Here is a 15,434-nt window from a genome sequence, read left to right on the forward strand (position 1 = left end):
AGAAAATTTGGCAGAACTGTGATAATGGATATGGTTGGCTGGTTGGCTGGTTGGTTGGTTGGTTGGTTGGTTGGTGGGATGGATAGCTGCTTGCTTGGCTGATTGGTCGGTTGGCTGATGGTTGATTGGTTGGCTGGTTGGATGATTGAAAGTTGTTTCATATTAATTCAGTAGATATATTAATTCAAATCTATTACGTATCTTTGCTTTTATAAAATCATTCTGTTAGTTTTCAATCATTCAATTCACTAATCAACTAACCAATCAATCAACCAACCAACTAATCAGTCAATCAATCAACCAACCAGTCAATCAACCAACAAATCAGTCAATCAATCAATCAACCAGTCAATCAACCAACCAACCAACCAATCAGTCAATCAATCAACCAACCAGTTAATCAACCAACCAATCAGTCAATCAATCAACCAACCAGTCAATCAACCAACCAATCAGTCAATCAATCAACCAACCAGCCAATCAACCAATCAGCCAATCAATCAATCATTCAATCATCTAACCATTCAACCAATCAGGAGGAGGGCATGAGAAAGAAGTACGGGAAGCTGAAAGACATGAACGACCAAATGTTGAAGAAATTGGAAGAAGAACAGCAACAAATCGATGCCCTGAACATCAAAAAGGACCAATTGGAAGAGGTTTAAAATGTTAAAATGATTTTGATTGGCTAGCAGTCATAAAAATAATAGGATGGATGAATGAATCTATCGATCAATTCACATATTAATTAATTAATAATTAATTAATTAATTAATTAATTCATTCATTCATTCTTTCATTCATTCTTTCATTCATTTGTTCATTATAGCCATATTTTATTTTATTTTAACAAAATCATTATTGGATTTAGGATTTTTGTTGTTGCATAGTATTTATTCATTAATTCATTCATTCACTCATTCATTCATTTAATCATTCATTTATACATTCTTTCGTTTGTTCGTTTGTTCGTTCATTCATTCATTCTTTTATTCATTTAATTAGGAGTTGATGATTTCACCGGTAAAGCAGCAAGCAGGTGATGGAACGATTGAGTGACAAATGAAAGAAAGAACGAATAAATGAACAAACGAACGAACGAATGGATGAACGAATGAAAGAATGAACGAATGAATGAATGAATAAAAAATTCATCAGACATTATATCATTTAAGCGCTAATTCTTTTATTCATCAATTCATTCATTTCTTCCTTAATCCATACAACCATCGAGCTATTCATCCATCCAATCATTCATTTATTCATTCATTCGTTCGTTCGTTCGTATGTTCATTCATTCATTCATTCATTCATTCATTCATTCATTCGTTCGTTCGTTCGTTCGTTCGTTCATTCATTCATTCATTCATTCGTTTATTCATTCATTCGTTCGTTCGTTCATTCATTCATTCATTCATTCAGTCCATCTGTACGAGCAGCTGAGATTGTTGGAGATGAAACGAGAGCAGATGACCCAGGAGTTGCAATCCTCACTGAGCCCGCAGCAGGAAAAGGAGAAGCTGCTGAAACAAGTGAAAGATGACAACATGGAGATCGCATCCATGGAGAGACAGTGAGTAAAAGAGGGAGTGAGTGAAAAAGAAAGAGTGAATGAGTGAATGAAAAAGGGAGTGAAAAAGAGTGAGTGTGTTAGTGAAAAAAAAAGAGTAAGTTAGTGAACAAAAAAGAGTGAGTGAGTGAACAAAAAAGAGTGAGTGAGTGAACAAGAAAGAGTGAGTGAAAAAGAGAAAGTGAGAGAGTGAAAATGAAAAAGAAAGAGTGAGTGATTGAAAAGGAAAGAATGAGTGAGCGAACAAGAGTGAGCGAGTGAATGAAAAAGAAAGAGTGAATGAGTAAATGGACAAGAAAGAATGAGTGAGTGAGAGAAAGAGAGGGTGTAAAAATTTTTCCCAAAATTTTCCCCCATCACAAAGACGCTAAGCGAATATTGATTGATCGCGACAATTTTTACCTGCATATTAAGTTAACTTCCAATGTACTATCTTCATTAATGTTTCATTCATTCGTTCACATATTCGTCCTCTCACCCGTTCGCTTGTTCGTTCTCTCATTCGTTCTCTCAATCAATCAATCAATCAATCAATCAATCAATCAATCAATCAATCAATCAATCAATCAATCAATCAATCAATCAATCAATCAATCAATCAATCAATCAATCAATCAATCAATCAATCAATCAATCAATCAATCAATCAATCATTCATTCATTCATTCATTTATTCGTTCATTCATTCGTTCATTCATTCATTCATCCATCAATCTTGGAAACAGGGCGAGAGATGTACAGGAGAAAGTGGAGAGGCTGAATGAAGAGAGCCAACAGCTGGACGTTGACCTTGACATGAACCAAGGTCATCATCGTCATCATCACCATCACCACTATCATCATCACCACCACCATCATCATCACCATCATCATCACCACCACCATCATAATTATAATATTATAATTATCACCATCATGATCATCATCACCACCACCATAATCATCGTCACAACCTCATAATTATTATCATAGTTATAATTATAATATTATAATTATGATATTATAATTATAATATTATAATATCACGATTAGGCGAACGCAGTCAGCAATATAGAGAACTGAAGCAGAAGGAACAAACTTATGAAGGTGATGGTGATGATGGCTATGGTTGTGGTGACGATGGTGATGGTTGTGGTGATGGTAGTGATAATGATGACGATGGTGATGATTATAATTGTGATGGTGATGATGACGATGATGATGATGACGATGGTGATGATGACAATTAATGAAATGATTTTGCAGAATTTTTCAAAACATTTGATGAAGTGAAATCTGCCGAAGAGGTAGTTCATTCGTTCGTTCATTCATTCGTTCGTTCATTCATTCGTTCGTTCATTCATTCGTTCGTTCGTTTGTTTATTCGTCTATTCATTTATTCATTCACTTAGCCATTCATTCATTCACACTCACCCATTCATTAATTCTTTCATTTAGAATCGTCTTCAGCAATTAGAGCAGTCAATTGTTCATCACTTGGAACAAATAAGCAGAGTTGGTTGAATGAATGAATGAAAGAATGAATCACAAACACACACACACACACGCACGTATGCACACGTAAACACACAAACACAAACACACACACAAGAACTTAACGAGAACTACCGGAAACATGGTTCTCCCGTCAAAAACTGAATTCGAGCAGCTAAAAGGGGATTTAAAATTTAAAGAGCGCGAAATGGTCCACGCCGAAAATACTATGACTGGCCTTTCCATTGGTTGGTTGGTTGGTTTGATGCTTTCTAATTGGTCAGTCGGCTGGCTGGTTGGTTTGTTGCTTTCTGGTTGGTCGGTTGATTGATTTGTTATTTTTTGATTGGTCAAGTCAGCTGGTTGGTTGACTTGATTTTTGATTGGTGGATTAGTTGATTTTGCTGATTAATTGATTGACTGTTTGATTGTTTTGTTTGCTAGACGATTAATTAGATAATCCACAGATTGACTTGATAATTGAGTGATTGAGTGAATGAAAAAGTTAATCAAGACAAATTAATAAATTGATAAACAACTAGTATCATAACCGTCATTCCTCCAGAAAATAAGAAACTGCAAGATAGTTTGAGGAACTTGGATGATCTTGAACGAAAGATGAAGGACGAGTTGAGGACAATAAAGGAGAAGATGTCAACAATGAAGGGAGATATTGAGGTCTACAGCGATATCGACCAACTGAAGAGAGATACTGAAGATAAAAAGAGAGTGAGTTCATTTTTTAATTTTTCACTTTTTTTACTTCATTTAAATAATTTTTTAAAATAAGTATGAAAGACATTTCTTTCAACCAATGAGTTTGCGTTATTCATCAACACACTCGACCAATCAAATTCAAGTGAAGGAATTATTTCGACCAATCAAATCGCAATGTTTCTCTCTAGAACGGTTCATCATCAGGCCGGTAATTACTGACCGACCAATCATAAATTGGGAAAAAATGATATCAATTCAACCAGCCAAACAAATCACATTGTTATTTTGATCAATAAAATTACATCATCTATCCAATCACACCATACAAATATTTATCAACCAATAGCTTAGCGGTATTAATTTTCTCAACCAATGGAAATCAATTGAAACAATTATTCCGACCAATCAAATCACAAACTTCTTTTCATACAACCAATATCACCGCTAGAAACTGGAATCGGACAGAACGGAACTACAAAGAAGACGTGATGACGTCAGAGAGATGGTCGATAAGCTGAGCAGACGTTTTGAAGAAATTAAAAGTAAACTCAACGAGAATGACACGCATGCACAGGTGATGTTTCTCACTTTTCAATCTTATTTTACAATTTTTTTTTTACATTTTTATAGCGCTTAATTTTTATTTTCATAGTTGTCTGATGATTTTATTAAAAATTTACTTGCAGCTAGTGAATTTGGAAAGGAAGTGGCAGCATCTGGAACAGAGCAACTTCGCCATGAACGAATGTCAGGAAGGAATATTTTGCTTTTTAATCAATCAATTAATTAATTAATTAATTAATTAATTATTTCATTCATTCATTCATTTATTTATTCGTTCGTTCAATCACTCATCCATCTGTTCACCATCATACATTTGCTCATTACATTTGCTCATTCATCTAGTTACATATTCATTCATTTATCCATTAATCTATCCATCCATCCATCCATCCATCCATCCATCCATCCATCCAGTTATATCAGCGAGAACACTGGATGCTGATTGCGTGGAGATATCCAAACGCGTCGTAGCCCTGGTTAACGAGTACAACAAACTACTTATCAATAACTTGAATGGCAGAAAGTGAATGAATGAATTTATGAATGAATGGATTGATGAATTAATGAATGAATTATTGAATGGGTGGATGAATGAATGATTGAATGAAAGATTGAATGGGTGGATGAATGAATGAATGAATGAATGAATGAATGAATGAATGAATGAATTAATTAATTAATTAATTAATTAATTAATGGATTAATGAATGAATGGTAGTGGTAACTTTGTCCTATATTTTTAATTTTTTTCCTAATTCAATATTTAATTGACGTTGTTCGTCCGTACATACATCCATTCATACAGACATACATATGCATGCGTTACATTACATTACATACAAACATGTATGTATACCTATACATATATATTATATAATTGGTTTTAAATTATAATAAAGAAAAATAACAATAAATTTATTAGATAGTTTTTTAAAATCATTTAAATTTAAATCTTACCCAACACTATAACACTGACAAAATTTAAAATTTATCGGAAAAATTTATTTTAATTTGAAATATTGTATGGAGCCTCGATATTTCGCCGATAAGATGTAAGAATAGTCTATAATTGCGTAGAAAATGAATAATTTATACAAATGATTGAGATTAAACTGGATATTCATATGATAAATTGGCAAAATGATCGAAAAAATGTTTCTAAAATCGAAATATAGTACAAGACCTGGATTCATAATGTATAAAAAAAATTAAAAAAATTCTCTACGTTACGCTGCATAATTTTGTTTCTAACTGCTCTAACGTAACATGTTTATTTTAAAAAAAATATTGATAAATAATTTTTTTACCTCTGTCTGCATGCAAAAATTGAACATGTTTCAACAAAATTGTTGCTAAAATATTTTTTTTGGGTCCATGGGAGATGTTTTTTCGTTTGTGAAAAAATTTAATTTCAGTTTGGTTTGTGGCCTCCTTTTTTCATTTAAAAATTGCATTTAAAAATAAATTTTAGAAAAACATAAAAATGTCTACCAGGACTAAATAAGAAAAATTTCATTAAAAAATCATAAACAACAGGAAAAAAAATCTGAAATCCAGACATTCGGATGATGAAATAAAATTAAAAAAAAAAAATGAACATCCCGATCAACCTGAAGCACCAGAGGTACCCGTTTGCGGCCTTCTGTTGCTCCGTAAATGTGCAATCCAACTCGAGTAGCATTGCTAACTTCCCCATCAACAACAACAACGCCAGTGACACGCTTACCCCCAATGGCACAACCCCGAACGACGAAACCCCGAACAATAACGGCACCAGTAGCAGCAGTAGTAGACTAAACATTTGTCGAGAAGAAATCATGGAAAATCCTAACAGTGACGTCACAGATGCTTCCGCCGACATCATAATAAATAATGGCCGACGATTAGGAATGTTAGTGGATGATATAAATAGCAGTGGTAGTACAGAGGCGGCCAACGTGAAGGTCCTCTATTCGACAACTGCTAGTGAAGCTTCGGTATTAAAATTATTAAAAAATAACAATAACGACGATGCTGGAGCTGAAACTTCAAATATAACAGCATGGACACACCAACATGGTGATGATGATGATAATGATGACATGGGAACAAATAATAATATTAATAATAATGATAAAGAAAATAGTGAATCACTCTTAGTGTTAAGAGCTCAATGTGGCCCCACAATAAACAGGCTGCCTAAAAACCAAATGGCCGCCAATAATACAAACAATAATAACAACAATGATAATAATAATAACAACCATAATAATAATAATACTGTTACCAAACTGCTTACAGGCTATGATGATGATGATGATGATGGTGAGGACGACGACGATGGTAATGATGATGATGATAAAAATAATATAGATAATCCTAAAATGGATAGTAATAATAATGAAAAGAATAATAATAAGAATAATAATAAGAATGGTTATGATGATTGTGTTACTAATAAACCCATTGGTATCAGAAATGCTGCTGATGATGATGATGTAATTATAAATATTAATAATAATAATATAACTGTTAATGATGATAATATAGATGATAATATTAGTAATGATATGAATAATAATAACGATGATGACGGTAATGATAATGTTGTTGCTTATGCAGCTGCTGCTGCTACTGCTGCAGCTACTAATGCTGCTGCTGCAAGTGGAGATAGTGGTGAAAGTGAGTGCACTCACATGAGCTGGAAAGAGATAATGATGAAAAAGGAAGAGGTGATTCGAAACTCTGTGGCCAGTTGCTGCAACAACATCAACAACAGTGGCGTCAACAACAACAACAAAATCAACAACAATGATGTCAACAACGACAACAACAACAGCAACAACAACATCAGCAACACCAACATCAGCCACAACAACGACAATGACGTCAACAATAATGCAGACAACATAAAAAATGACCTCAATGGCATCATCAACAACACAAACAGCAACAACAATTCTGAAAGATTTCCAGTTGACGGCCTCTCGGAGACTCAACATTTCCCAACTGCTACTGCAGTGACGGATAGGAGTTTCGCAACAAATCGGCAACAACATCTCTATCAACAGCAACATCAACAACAACATTCACCATCTTTATCAACATCTATTATTGCATTGCCAGCATCATCGTCAGCTGCCACTCAAGACAATCGTAGCAATAATGATAGTGATAATAATAATAATCAGAAGAAGAAAACTTCATTTAAGTCGAAATTTAAAAATTTTCTCACCAGAAAGAAGCCTAAAATTACGACAACTATGACGTCATCGTCGGACAACAACACTACCATCAACAACAACAACAACGTCAACAGCAGTAACAATAATAATAATAATAACTTTGCTACAAAAACGCATCGATTTTTCAAGAAACACTCGGTCGGCAAAGCGCCAAGCGGCAACAACAAAAGCAACAACAACATCAGTCTGCCATTGTCGGCCCCGGTCCTCAACAACAACAACAACAACATCAACAGTTTCTTCAGAAGGAACGATCTTTCACCCAATATAAATCACCACAGCAACAACAGCAGCAACAACACTACGAGATTGGCTTCGTTTGACCTTCGAACTCGAGGCCTTCCCGAATTGCCCACGGACCATTTGGCCTTGAGACACTCGACTGCGATTGGCGGAGAGGCCGAAATTAGGTCAAGGTCGCAGAATGCAGGCCACCATCACACCAGGCTGTCGTCCAATCAGTGCTCAAGTCTGGGGGAATTCGAAGGGGCGTGTCTGAGTTTGAGTGGTGTGTGTTTTGTTATATATGTTTTTTTCGTTTCTCTTGCATGTTTGTTTGCTTGTTTGTTCATCCATTTTTTTGTTCGTCTATCCATCCATCCATCCATACATTCATTCATTCATTCATTCATTCATTCATTCATTCATTCATTCATTCATTCATTCATTCATACCTCGTTAGGTAGTAATTCAACTTCAAGAAATATGGCCGGCTCAAATGATGATGTATTCATAAAGAATTTCATTGGCAGTTTTACTGAATTAAAAAGTGTTAGTTGATCTTTTTTAATTTATTATTCTTCTTATTATTTTATTGTTATTATTATTATTATTTCGGGCTAATTTTTATAAAAATTGGCGTAATGGAAACTCATCTAGTTGGTGATTTTAATGAGTTTCTACTGCTTTCAATGTTTGCCTTGCTTTTATCATTCAGTAAGTAGACCAATCAAACTCCGGCCAACCAATCAAGCACCAGCTAATCATTCAAACTCCAACCAACCAACCAATCAAAACTCCGATCAACCAACCAACCAACCAATCAAATCTCCAACCGACCAATCAAATCTCCAACCGACCAATCAAATCTCCAACCGACCAATCAAATCTCCAACCGACCAATCACAGAAAGGGTGGTACTGGGGTCCGCTAAGCTGGAAGGAGGCAGAGGATCAGCTGATCGACCAGCCCGTTGGGTCATTTCTCGTTAGGGATAGCTCTGATGAGAGGTCAGTTTTGTGGGCGGGGTTATTAGTTTTGTGGGCGGGGTTATTAGTCTTGTGGGCGGGGCTATCATCAGTAGCTATTTATCTACCTAATTATTTATCATCACTGTCATCATCATCGTCTTCATCATCATCGTCTTCATCATCATCGTCTTCATCATCATCGTCTTCATCATCGTCGTCATCATCACCATAGGTATCTCTTGAGTTTGAGTTTCAAGGCAGAGGATCAGATTCACCACACAAGGATTGAACATTTCAGAGGTTTTTTTAATATTTTAGACTACCATTAATTAATTTTATTCGGTCTGACCCTCTCCATAGGAGTTTAATTAATTCCGTAGTATCGTCATCTTACGCAATTTACAGTGATAGGAACGCGATTTGAACGTATTTTAATGCTGATTCTATTTCTCTTTGTGTCAATTTAAAAAAAATGTATGGCCAGCATTGTAGAATATCTATAATAATTTACATTATAAATTTTATTATTTTAACTTCACAATTACAATATGTGTTTTAAAATGAGAAAAAAAGGATGTTCTCATTATTACAATAAGTGATGACGTCATGATTACCGCTTTGTAATGACTAATTGTAATTAGGTAACTTCAGTTTCAACGCTCAGCCGAAATCGCACGGAGAGGCCACAATAGTTGAGTTCATCGAGAAAGCTATCCAGAATTGTCATAATGGTTGGTTGATTGGTTGGATGGTTGGTTGATTGTTTGGTTGGTTGATTGATTGATTGTTTGAATGACCGATTCATTAGTTGATTGATATGTTAACCATCAGCATCATCATCGTCAACAAGCCACGTCATCGTCATCATAATCTCCAGTATCATCATCATCGTCGTCGTCGTCGTCAACATCATAGGTTCCTTCTCCTACTTTATAAAACCGCGGGCTCTGGGCGTGCCACCGATGAGGGTCAACCTGATCAACCCCGTATCCAGGCTCATGTTTGTACATTCACTGCAACATCTCTGCCGGTTGGTGGTTCACCGATTGATTGATTGATTAATTGATTGATTGGTTGATTGATTGATTAATTCATTGATTGATTAGTTGACTAATTGTTTGATTGATTTTGGTTGATTGATCGTTCGTCAGATTAACCCACAAACTCATACCCACACGCACATCCCTAGTTTCGTCATACTGGCCGGCACCCGTCGAGATTTGATCGACCGCCTACCGCTGCCACTCATCATCCGGAAGTATCTGACGTGCAGCCAGTACTTCGTCGAACAGGAGAGCATCATTACTACTACCTTTCTGGACAACAACAACCACAACAAACAAACATCTAGTACTACTAGTAGTAGTTGCGGCGCTGGTGCTGGTAGTAGTAGTGGTGGTATTGGCAGTAGTAGTAGTAGTAGCGGCGTCGGTGGTAGTAGTAGTAGTGGTATTGGCAGTTGTAGTAGTAGTAGTGCCGTCGGTGGTAGTAGTAGCAGTAGAGTCGTCGTTGGTCGTTGTGGTGGTAGTAGTAGTAGTGGTGGTACTAATGGCCACAACGTTAATTGTAATGGTAGTAGTGATGTGAATGAACTCCTTATCAGTAGTAGTAATTGTGTTCCTAATACATCTATTAATACTATTTCGACTACTACTACTGCTGCTGCTGCAGCTACTATAGCTACTACTACTACTACCTTTATCAGCTCTAGTGATTATATTGTTGATAACGTTGCTGGCGTCGCTAGTAGTAGTAGTAATAGTAGTAGTAGCAGTAATAGTAGTAGTAGCAGTAATAGTAATAGTACTTTTAAAAGTAAAGATACTACGTATAGTAGTAATAACCATGCTAAATATATTACTTCTACTACTACTATCACTATTACTGCTGCTTCTACTGCTACTACTACTACTACTGCTACTTTTGCTACTACTACTGCTACTACTACTACTACTACTACTACTACTACTGCTACTCATGATGATGATCGTAATAATAATAGTTATAATACCAATAGTAACAATAATAATAATAGTAATAATAATAGTGGTGTTGGTGGTGGAGATGATGACGTTATTCGTGGAATGACGTCATCGTCATTTTGTTGATGTGTTCAAATATGTTATTCATTCATTCATTCATTTAGGATGGAGTGAGTGGGTGAGTGAATTATCGATGATTAAGGATTTAATTACTGAATAGATGATTGAATGAATGAATAGATGAATGACTGAATGAACGAATTCATGGATGAATGAGTGAAGGTAGAAAAGGTTCAAGAGATGAATCAAAATTGAATGAATAGATGAATGATTGCGAGAATTAAATGCACGATTAACCGATGATTGAATGAATGAATGAATGATTGAATGAATGAATGAACGACGAATAAATGAATGAATGAATAAGAGAATGAATGAACGAACGAACGAACGAACGAACATAAAAATGAATTACAATTATATCGCCACATTATTTTCCCCTGTTTGTTAATCGCTACGATGTAATTAGCGGTGAATTTTGATTACTGTTATCAACTCAATCACACACAAACACACGCACTCGCACACACAGATATATATATATATTTTTACAATATTCTACAAATTCTACCGAATGTTTTTCGTTAATATGTATAAAAACTTTAGTGAGATAAATCGAAAAAACGAACTACAAACATATTGACGCCAAACATTAGGTAGAATTTATAGAATATTGTAAAAATTATGGTCTATTACCAACATATATATATATATAAATATATATATATTGTTATTATTACAATGAAAGATTATTTTCTTTGCTATTCTTGCATGTATAGATAGTCTTTCTCTCTCTCTCTCTCTCTCTCTCTCTCTCTCTCTCTCTCTCTCTCTCTCTCTTAAATCAATATGGGAATGTGTGTACGTATGTATGTGTAGGTGTGTGTATATATGTATGTATGTGTGTATATGTTTGTATCTGTATGTAATTTGGGTACGATAATTAGATACATTTAATTCTGGCTGAACAACTTAGGAGTGTGTGTGTGTGCGTGCGTGTGTGTGTCTATGTACGTTTGGTTTTGTATTCAATATTATTATTATTTTCTTTTGTTATTTGCCATTGCCGGTAACTTATTTATAAATAACGGTGGTTTAAGATGATTACTATTATTATTGTTATCATTATTATTATTATTATTACTCTTTTTATTTATTTTGTCATTTCTTTCTTTGTATTTTCATTTCAAACTGTCAGATTTTATTCGTTTTCTTCGCTACCTTTGTTTCTCTCTCTCTCTCTTTCTTTCACTCTTTTCTTTCTTAGAAGTAAAAAAATACCTTAGGTAAATTTTCTTTTACAAAGAATAGAAATTTCGAATTTTTCATTTCGTTTTTTTGGGGCGCTAGAAGAAAAAATTATATTGTCTATGTTGGGAAGAAGTTGCTTTCGTCATCATTCTCATCGTCACGTCATCGTCATGATGACGTCACGCTTGTTTATTTTATTTATTTATTTATTAACGTCATTTTATATCGTCTTCATAACATGTGAGTGACATTAACTCTGCGCTTACTTTGTTTTTGCAGAAGAAGAAGAAGAAGAATTCAAACAATTTAAATTTAAACAATTTATCATTTTGTTTGCGCGCGCACACACACACACACACACACACACGTATTCACACATACATAGACCCACACCCTCATATAAACTCGTCTATTTATTATTATTATGGTTTTACTGTTGTTTTTCAATTCGTTAGAATTAACTTGAATTATTTAATGTGATTGTAAATAATATATATATATATATATATATATATATATATATATATATATATATATATAGTATTTTCGATGTAATCGCTTTTGTGTGTTGTATTGCTTTTTTATATTGATTGTAACGATGTATGTTTGTGTACTTTTTAATTTTTAATAATAATAATTATGGAATAATAATAATAAAAGCAACATTATTTGGATTTTGTTAGTGCACAGGGTGAATAATAATAATAATAATAATAATAATAATAAATAGTTACAGATGTGACGGATGTTGATGGCGTCGAGGGGTATTTCGGTTTCATCATAGGTATCCAAACGGCAATCCCCGATCTCGGGGAAAATGTCGTCTAAACGTGTGTTGTTGTTGTTGAATAATAATAAACAGTTGTAATACTAAATAATAATGATAATAATCAATATTCATTAATTTTATTATTAATTCAATAATATTCAATTATCAATGCGATAAAGAATCACAAATGAATTTTTAAAGCATTAGTAATAGTAAAGTACCGTAATTATATGTCGGTCCCTCATTAATATGCAGTTATGTATTTGAGGCCTATACTATCCGTAAAATAATGATACAGCTAATTCTAACTATACCGTTGAGGTATAGTGTTGTTTCTTTATACTATATTTAAAAACGGTTACGCTCTGTGACAAATCCGTAATTTTAGCTTAAGGGTAGGACTATTTTAAAATTCTAAATGAGATGATTTAATTTATTATTTAATTATTATTTAATTTATCTGCTAATTTATTACTAAGTTGGAGCCCAAGACATTACGTAGGTGGTGGGGTGGACGCCGATTGGCTAAATGAATTGGGCTCTTGAGTTTTGTAATTTTAGGTAAGCTAGGGCTTAATTGTAATGAATAGGTAAGTTGAGGATACGATACTATCGTACCATTAACAATTTAATATAGATTAGTTAAGGTAATTGAATAGGTAGATAGGATTATTTTTATTAAGCAATTTGAGATGCAGGCACCGCTAAGCTTTCTGATGAGAATCTTTTCTTTATCTTTCTCCATCCCACGGGCTGTGTTTCAACAACAATCTCGCACCAGTTTTGGACGACAACGTAGGAACCAGACCGCATTCAACATTCTGCCTTTGTCGAATGGACGACGGTAAGTTTTTTACATTTTACTCTCTTTATTATTTTAAAGTATTATTTATTTGCCATTATTTTCATCTTACAATTTTTTGTTTCTAAGATTCTAGCATTCATTTACTACTACGCTGATAAAAAATTTTGTCTACAGAATGATGAAAGGTGGACAGTGGTGGGCGTCAGCACGTTTCAGATGGTGGTCTCATGATGATTTACATATTATGATGGTGGTGTAAAAAGAATCAGCTCGTTGGCTGTTCGAATGACATTCTGCAGTTCGGATGACATCTTGTGTGCCGACCAGATGGTGGTGGTCGGTGCAATGGAGTACCGTAACGACGATTTTTGAAGTAAAGTTTAATTTCCTTTTTTTATTTTTCTCATTCATTAATTCATTCGTTCACTCATTCATTCAACCAATTATTCAGTCATTCAGTTTATCAATCAGGTCACAATTATCATCATCGACATTGCACTGAAATCAGACTTAGGAATTTTTAAATTTGATGTTTTTTTATCCGTATTCCGTAATAATAATAATAATATATATGTTCTCAAAAAATCAGTTATTTGATGATCGTGATCTAACATTATACCACTGGAAGGAACCGACCTTATAAACTGTTATAATGTAAAAGCTTATAAATCTACCCACGTTGGCTCAGATTGGATTGGCTCGGCTTGGATTTTTTCTGCCCGGCTCGGCTTGGAATTTACCTGCTTGGCTCGGCTTGAGAGTCAGGCCGAGTAAAGCCGTATATAAATATTTAAATGATACAAGTGATGTTAAGCAAGGTGTGGTCCCAAACTGTTTTGAATTCTCGCCGAAAAATTTGAACTGCGTGCGTACATATGTAGCACTGATTACTGTTGCTTTTATTAATATAATGAATTTATATACAATATCTATATATCTCTATATATATATATAGATAAATTAACTAGAATACATGTATACAATTAATTAACAAGATCATATGTTTATATAAAAAGCAATATAGCGGATTCAACCAGCCAATCAGAAAGTTTCGAAGGCGTTCGTTCGATGACGTCAATTTAGTACGGTTAGCATTGTGGTTAAGACTGTATAATAGTGTAGTACATACATTAAATAAGTTTTTTATTGATGTGAATGATTGAAATGATGAAAATGTATGGTTAAAACGAGTATAAATAGGAGCTGAAAAAGCGTTGAAATCAGATCAGGCATTTCTGCCTCGCTCGAGTCGGAGTGCCTGATCTCATTTTTTTATATTTATATTTTTTTAATTTATTTATTTTTATTTAATTTTATTTATATAGAGTTATATAGAGTTATATAGAGTTATATAGAGTTATATAGAGTTTGCATGTCTGTGGTTTGTGTGTTTGTATGTTGTATTTTTTTATATTTTAGGTGGGTTCTTTAGCGGTTGCTCATACATACATACATACATCATGTTTGTTTGCGTGGTAGTATTTTATGTTCTTTTATACTCCTTTTTCTCTTTCTTCATGAGTTTTGAGTTAAGTTAATGAAACGTAGGTAGGTGAGATTGAGATTAATTTATTATATAGGTAAGCTAGGGCATAAGGTAATTTAGTTACATAGGTAGGTTAGGGACTTCTATTCTTTTACTCTACTTGGTGGTGTGTTTTTTGTTTTGAGTTCTTTTTTGTTTTGTTTCACACCATACATGTAACAGGTACGCGGTGGTTCCTGGTTTTAGTGGGATTTTTATTGATTGAATGTGGTAGTATGCTTGATTATATAGAGTTATATAGAGTTATATAGAGTTATATAGAGTTATATAGAGTTATATAGAG

General features: G+C 34.0%; 2 protein-coding genes across 2 annotated transcripts; both read left to right on the forward strand.

The window, feature by feature from the left end:
* Positions 1–545: 545 nt before the first annotated feature.
* On the forward strand, positions 546–4,554 carry HELRODRAFT_176556 (hypothetical protein; the record flags this gene model as incomplete). The annotated part of the gene is made up of 8 exons (XM_009023898.1): positions 546–659; positions 1,006–1,039; positions 1,423–1,573; positions 2,296–2,375; positions 2,603–2,656; positions 3,609–3,772; positions 4,209–4,334; positions 4,447–4,554. 8 exons carry the CDS (start codon positions 546–548, stop codon positions 4,552–4,554), a joined length of 831 nt encoding a protein of 276 aa, XP_009022146.1.
* A 1,362-nt stretch (positions 4,555–5,916) lies between these two features.
* On the forward strand, positions 5,917–12,859 carry HELRODRAFT_192795 (hypothetical protein; the record flags this gene model as incomplete). The annotated part of the gene is made up of 6 exons (XM_009023899.1): positions 5,917–8,056; positions 8,681–8,777; positions 8,971–9,038; positions 9,654–9,738; positions 9,928–10,121; positions 12,768–12,859. 6 exons carry the CDS (start codon positions 5,917–5,919, stop codon positions 12,857–12,859), a joined length of 2,676 nt encoding a protein of 891 aa, XP_009022147.1.
* Positions 12,860–15,434: the final 2,575 nt, after the last annotated feature.

Source organism: Helobdella robusta (genome assembly GCF_000326865.2).
Source record: "Helobdella robusta unplaced genomic scaffold HELROscaffold_38, whole genome shotgun sequence".
Lineage (NCBI taxonomy): Eukaryota > Metazoa > Annelida > Clitellata > Rhynchobdellida > Glossiphoniidae > Helobdella > Helobdella robusta.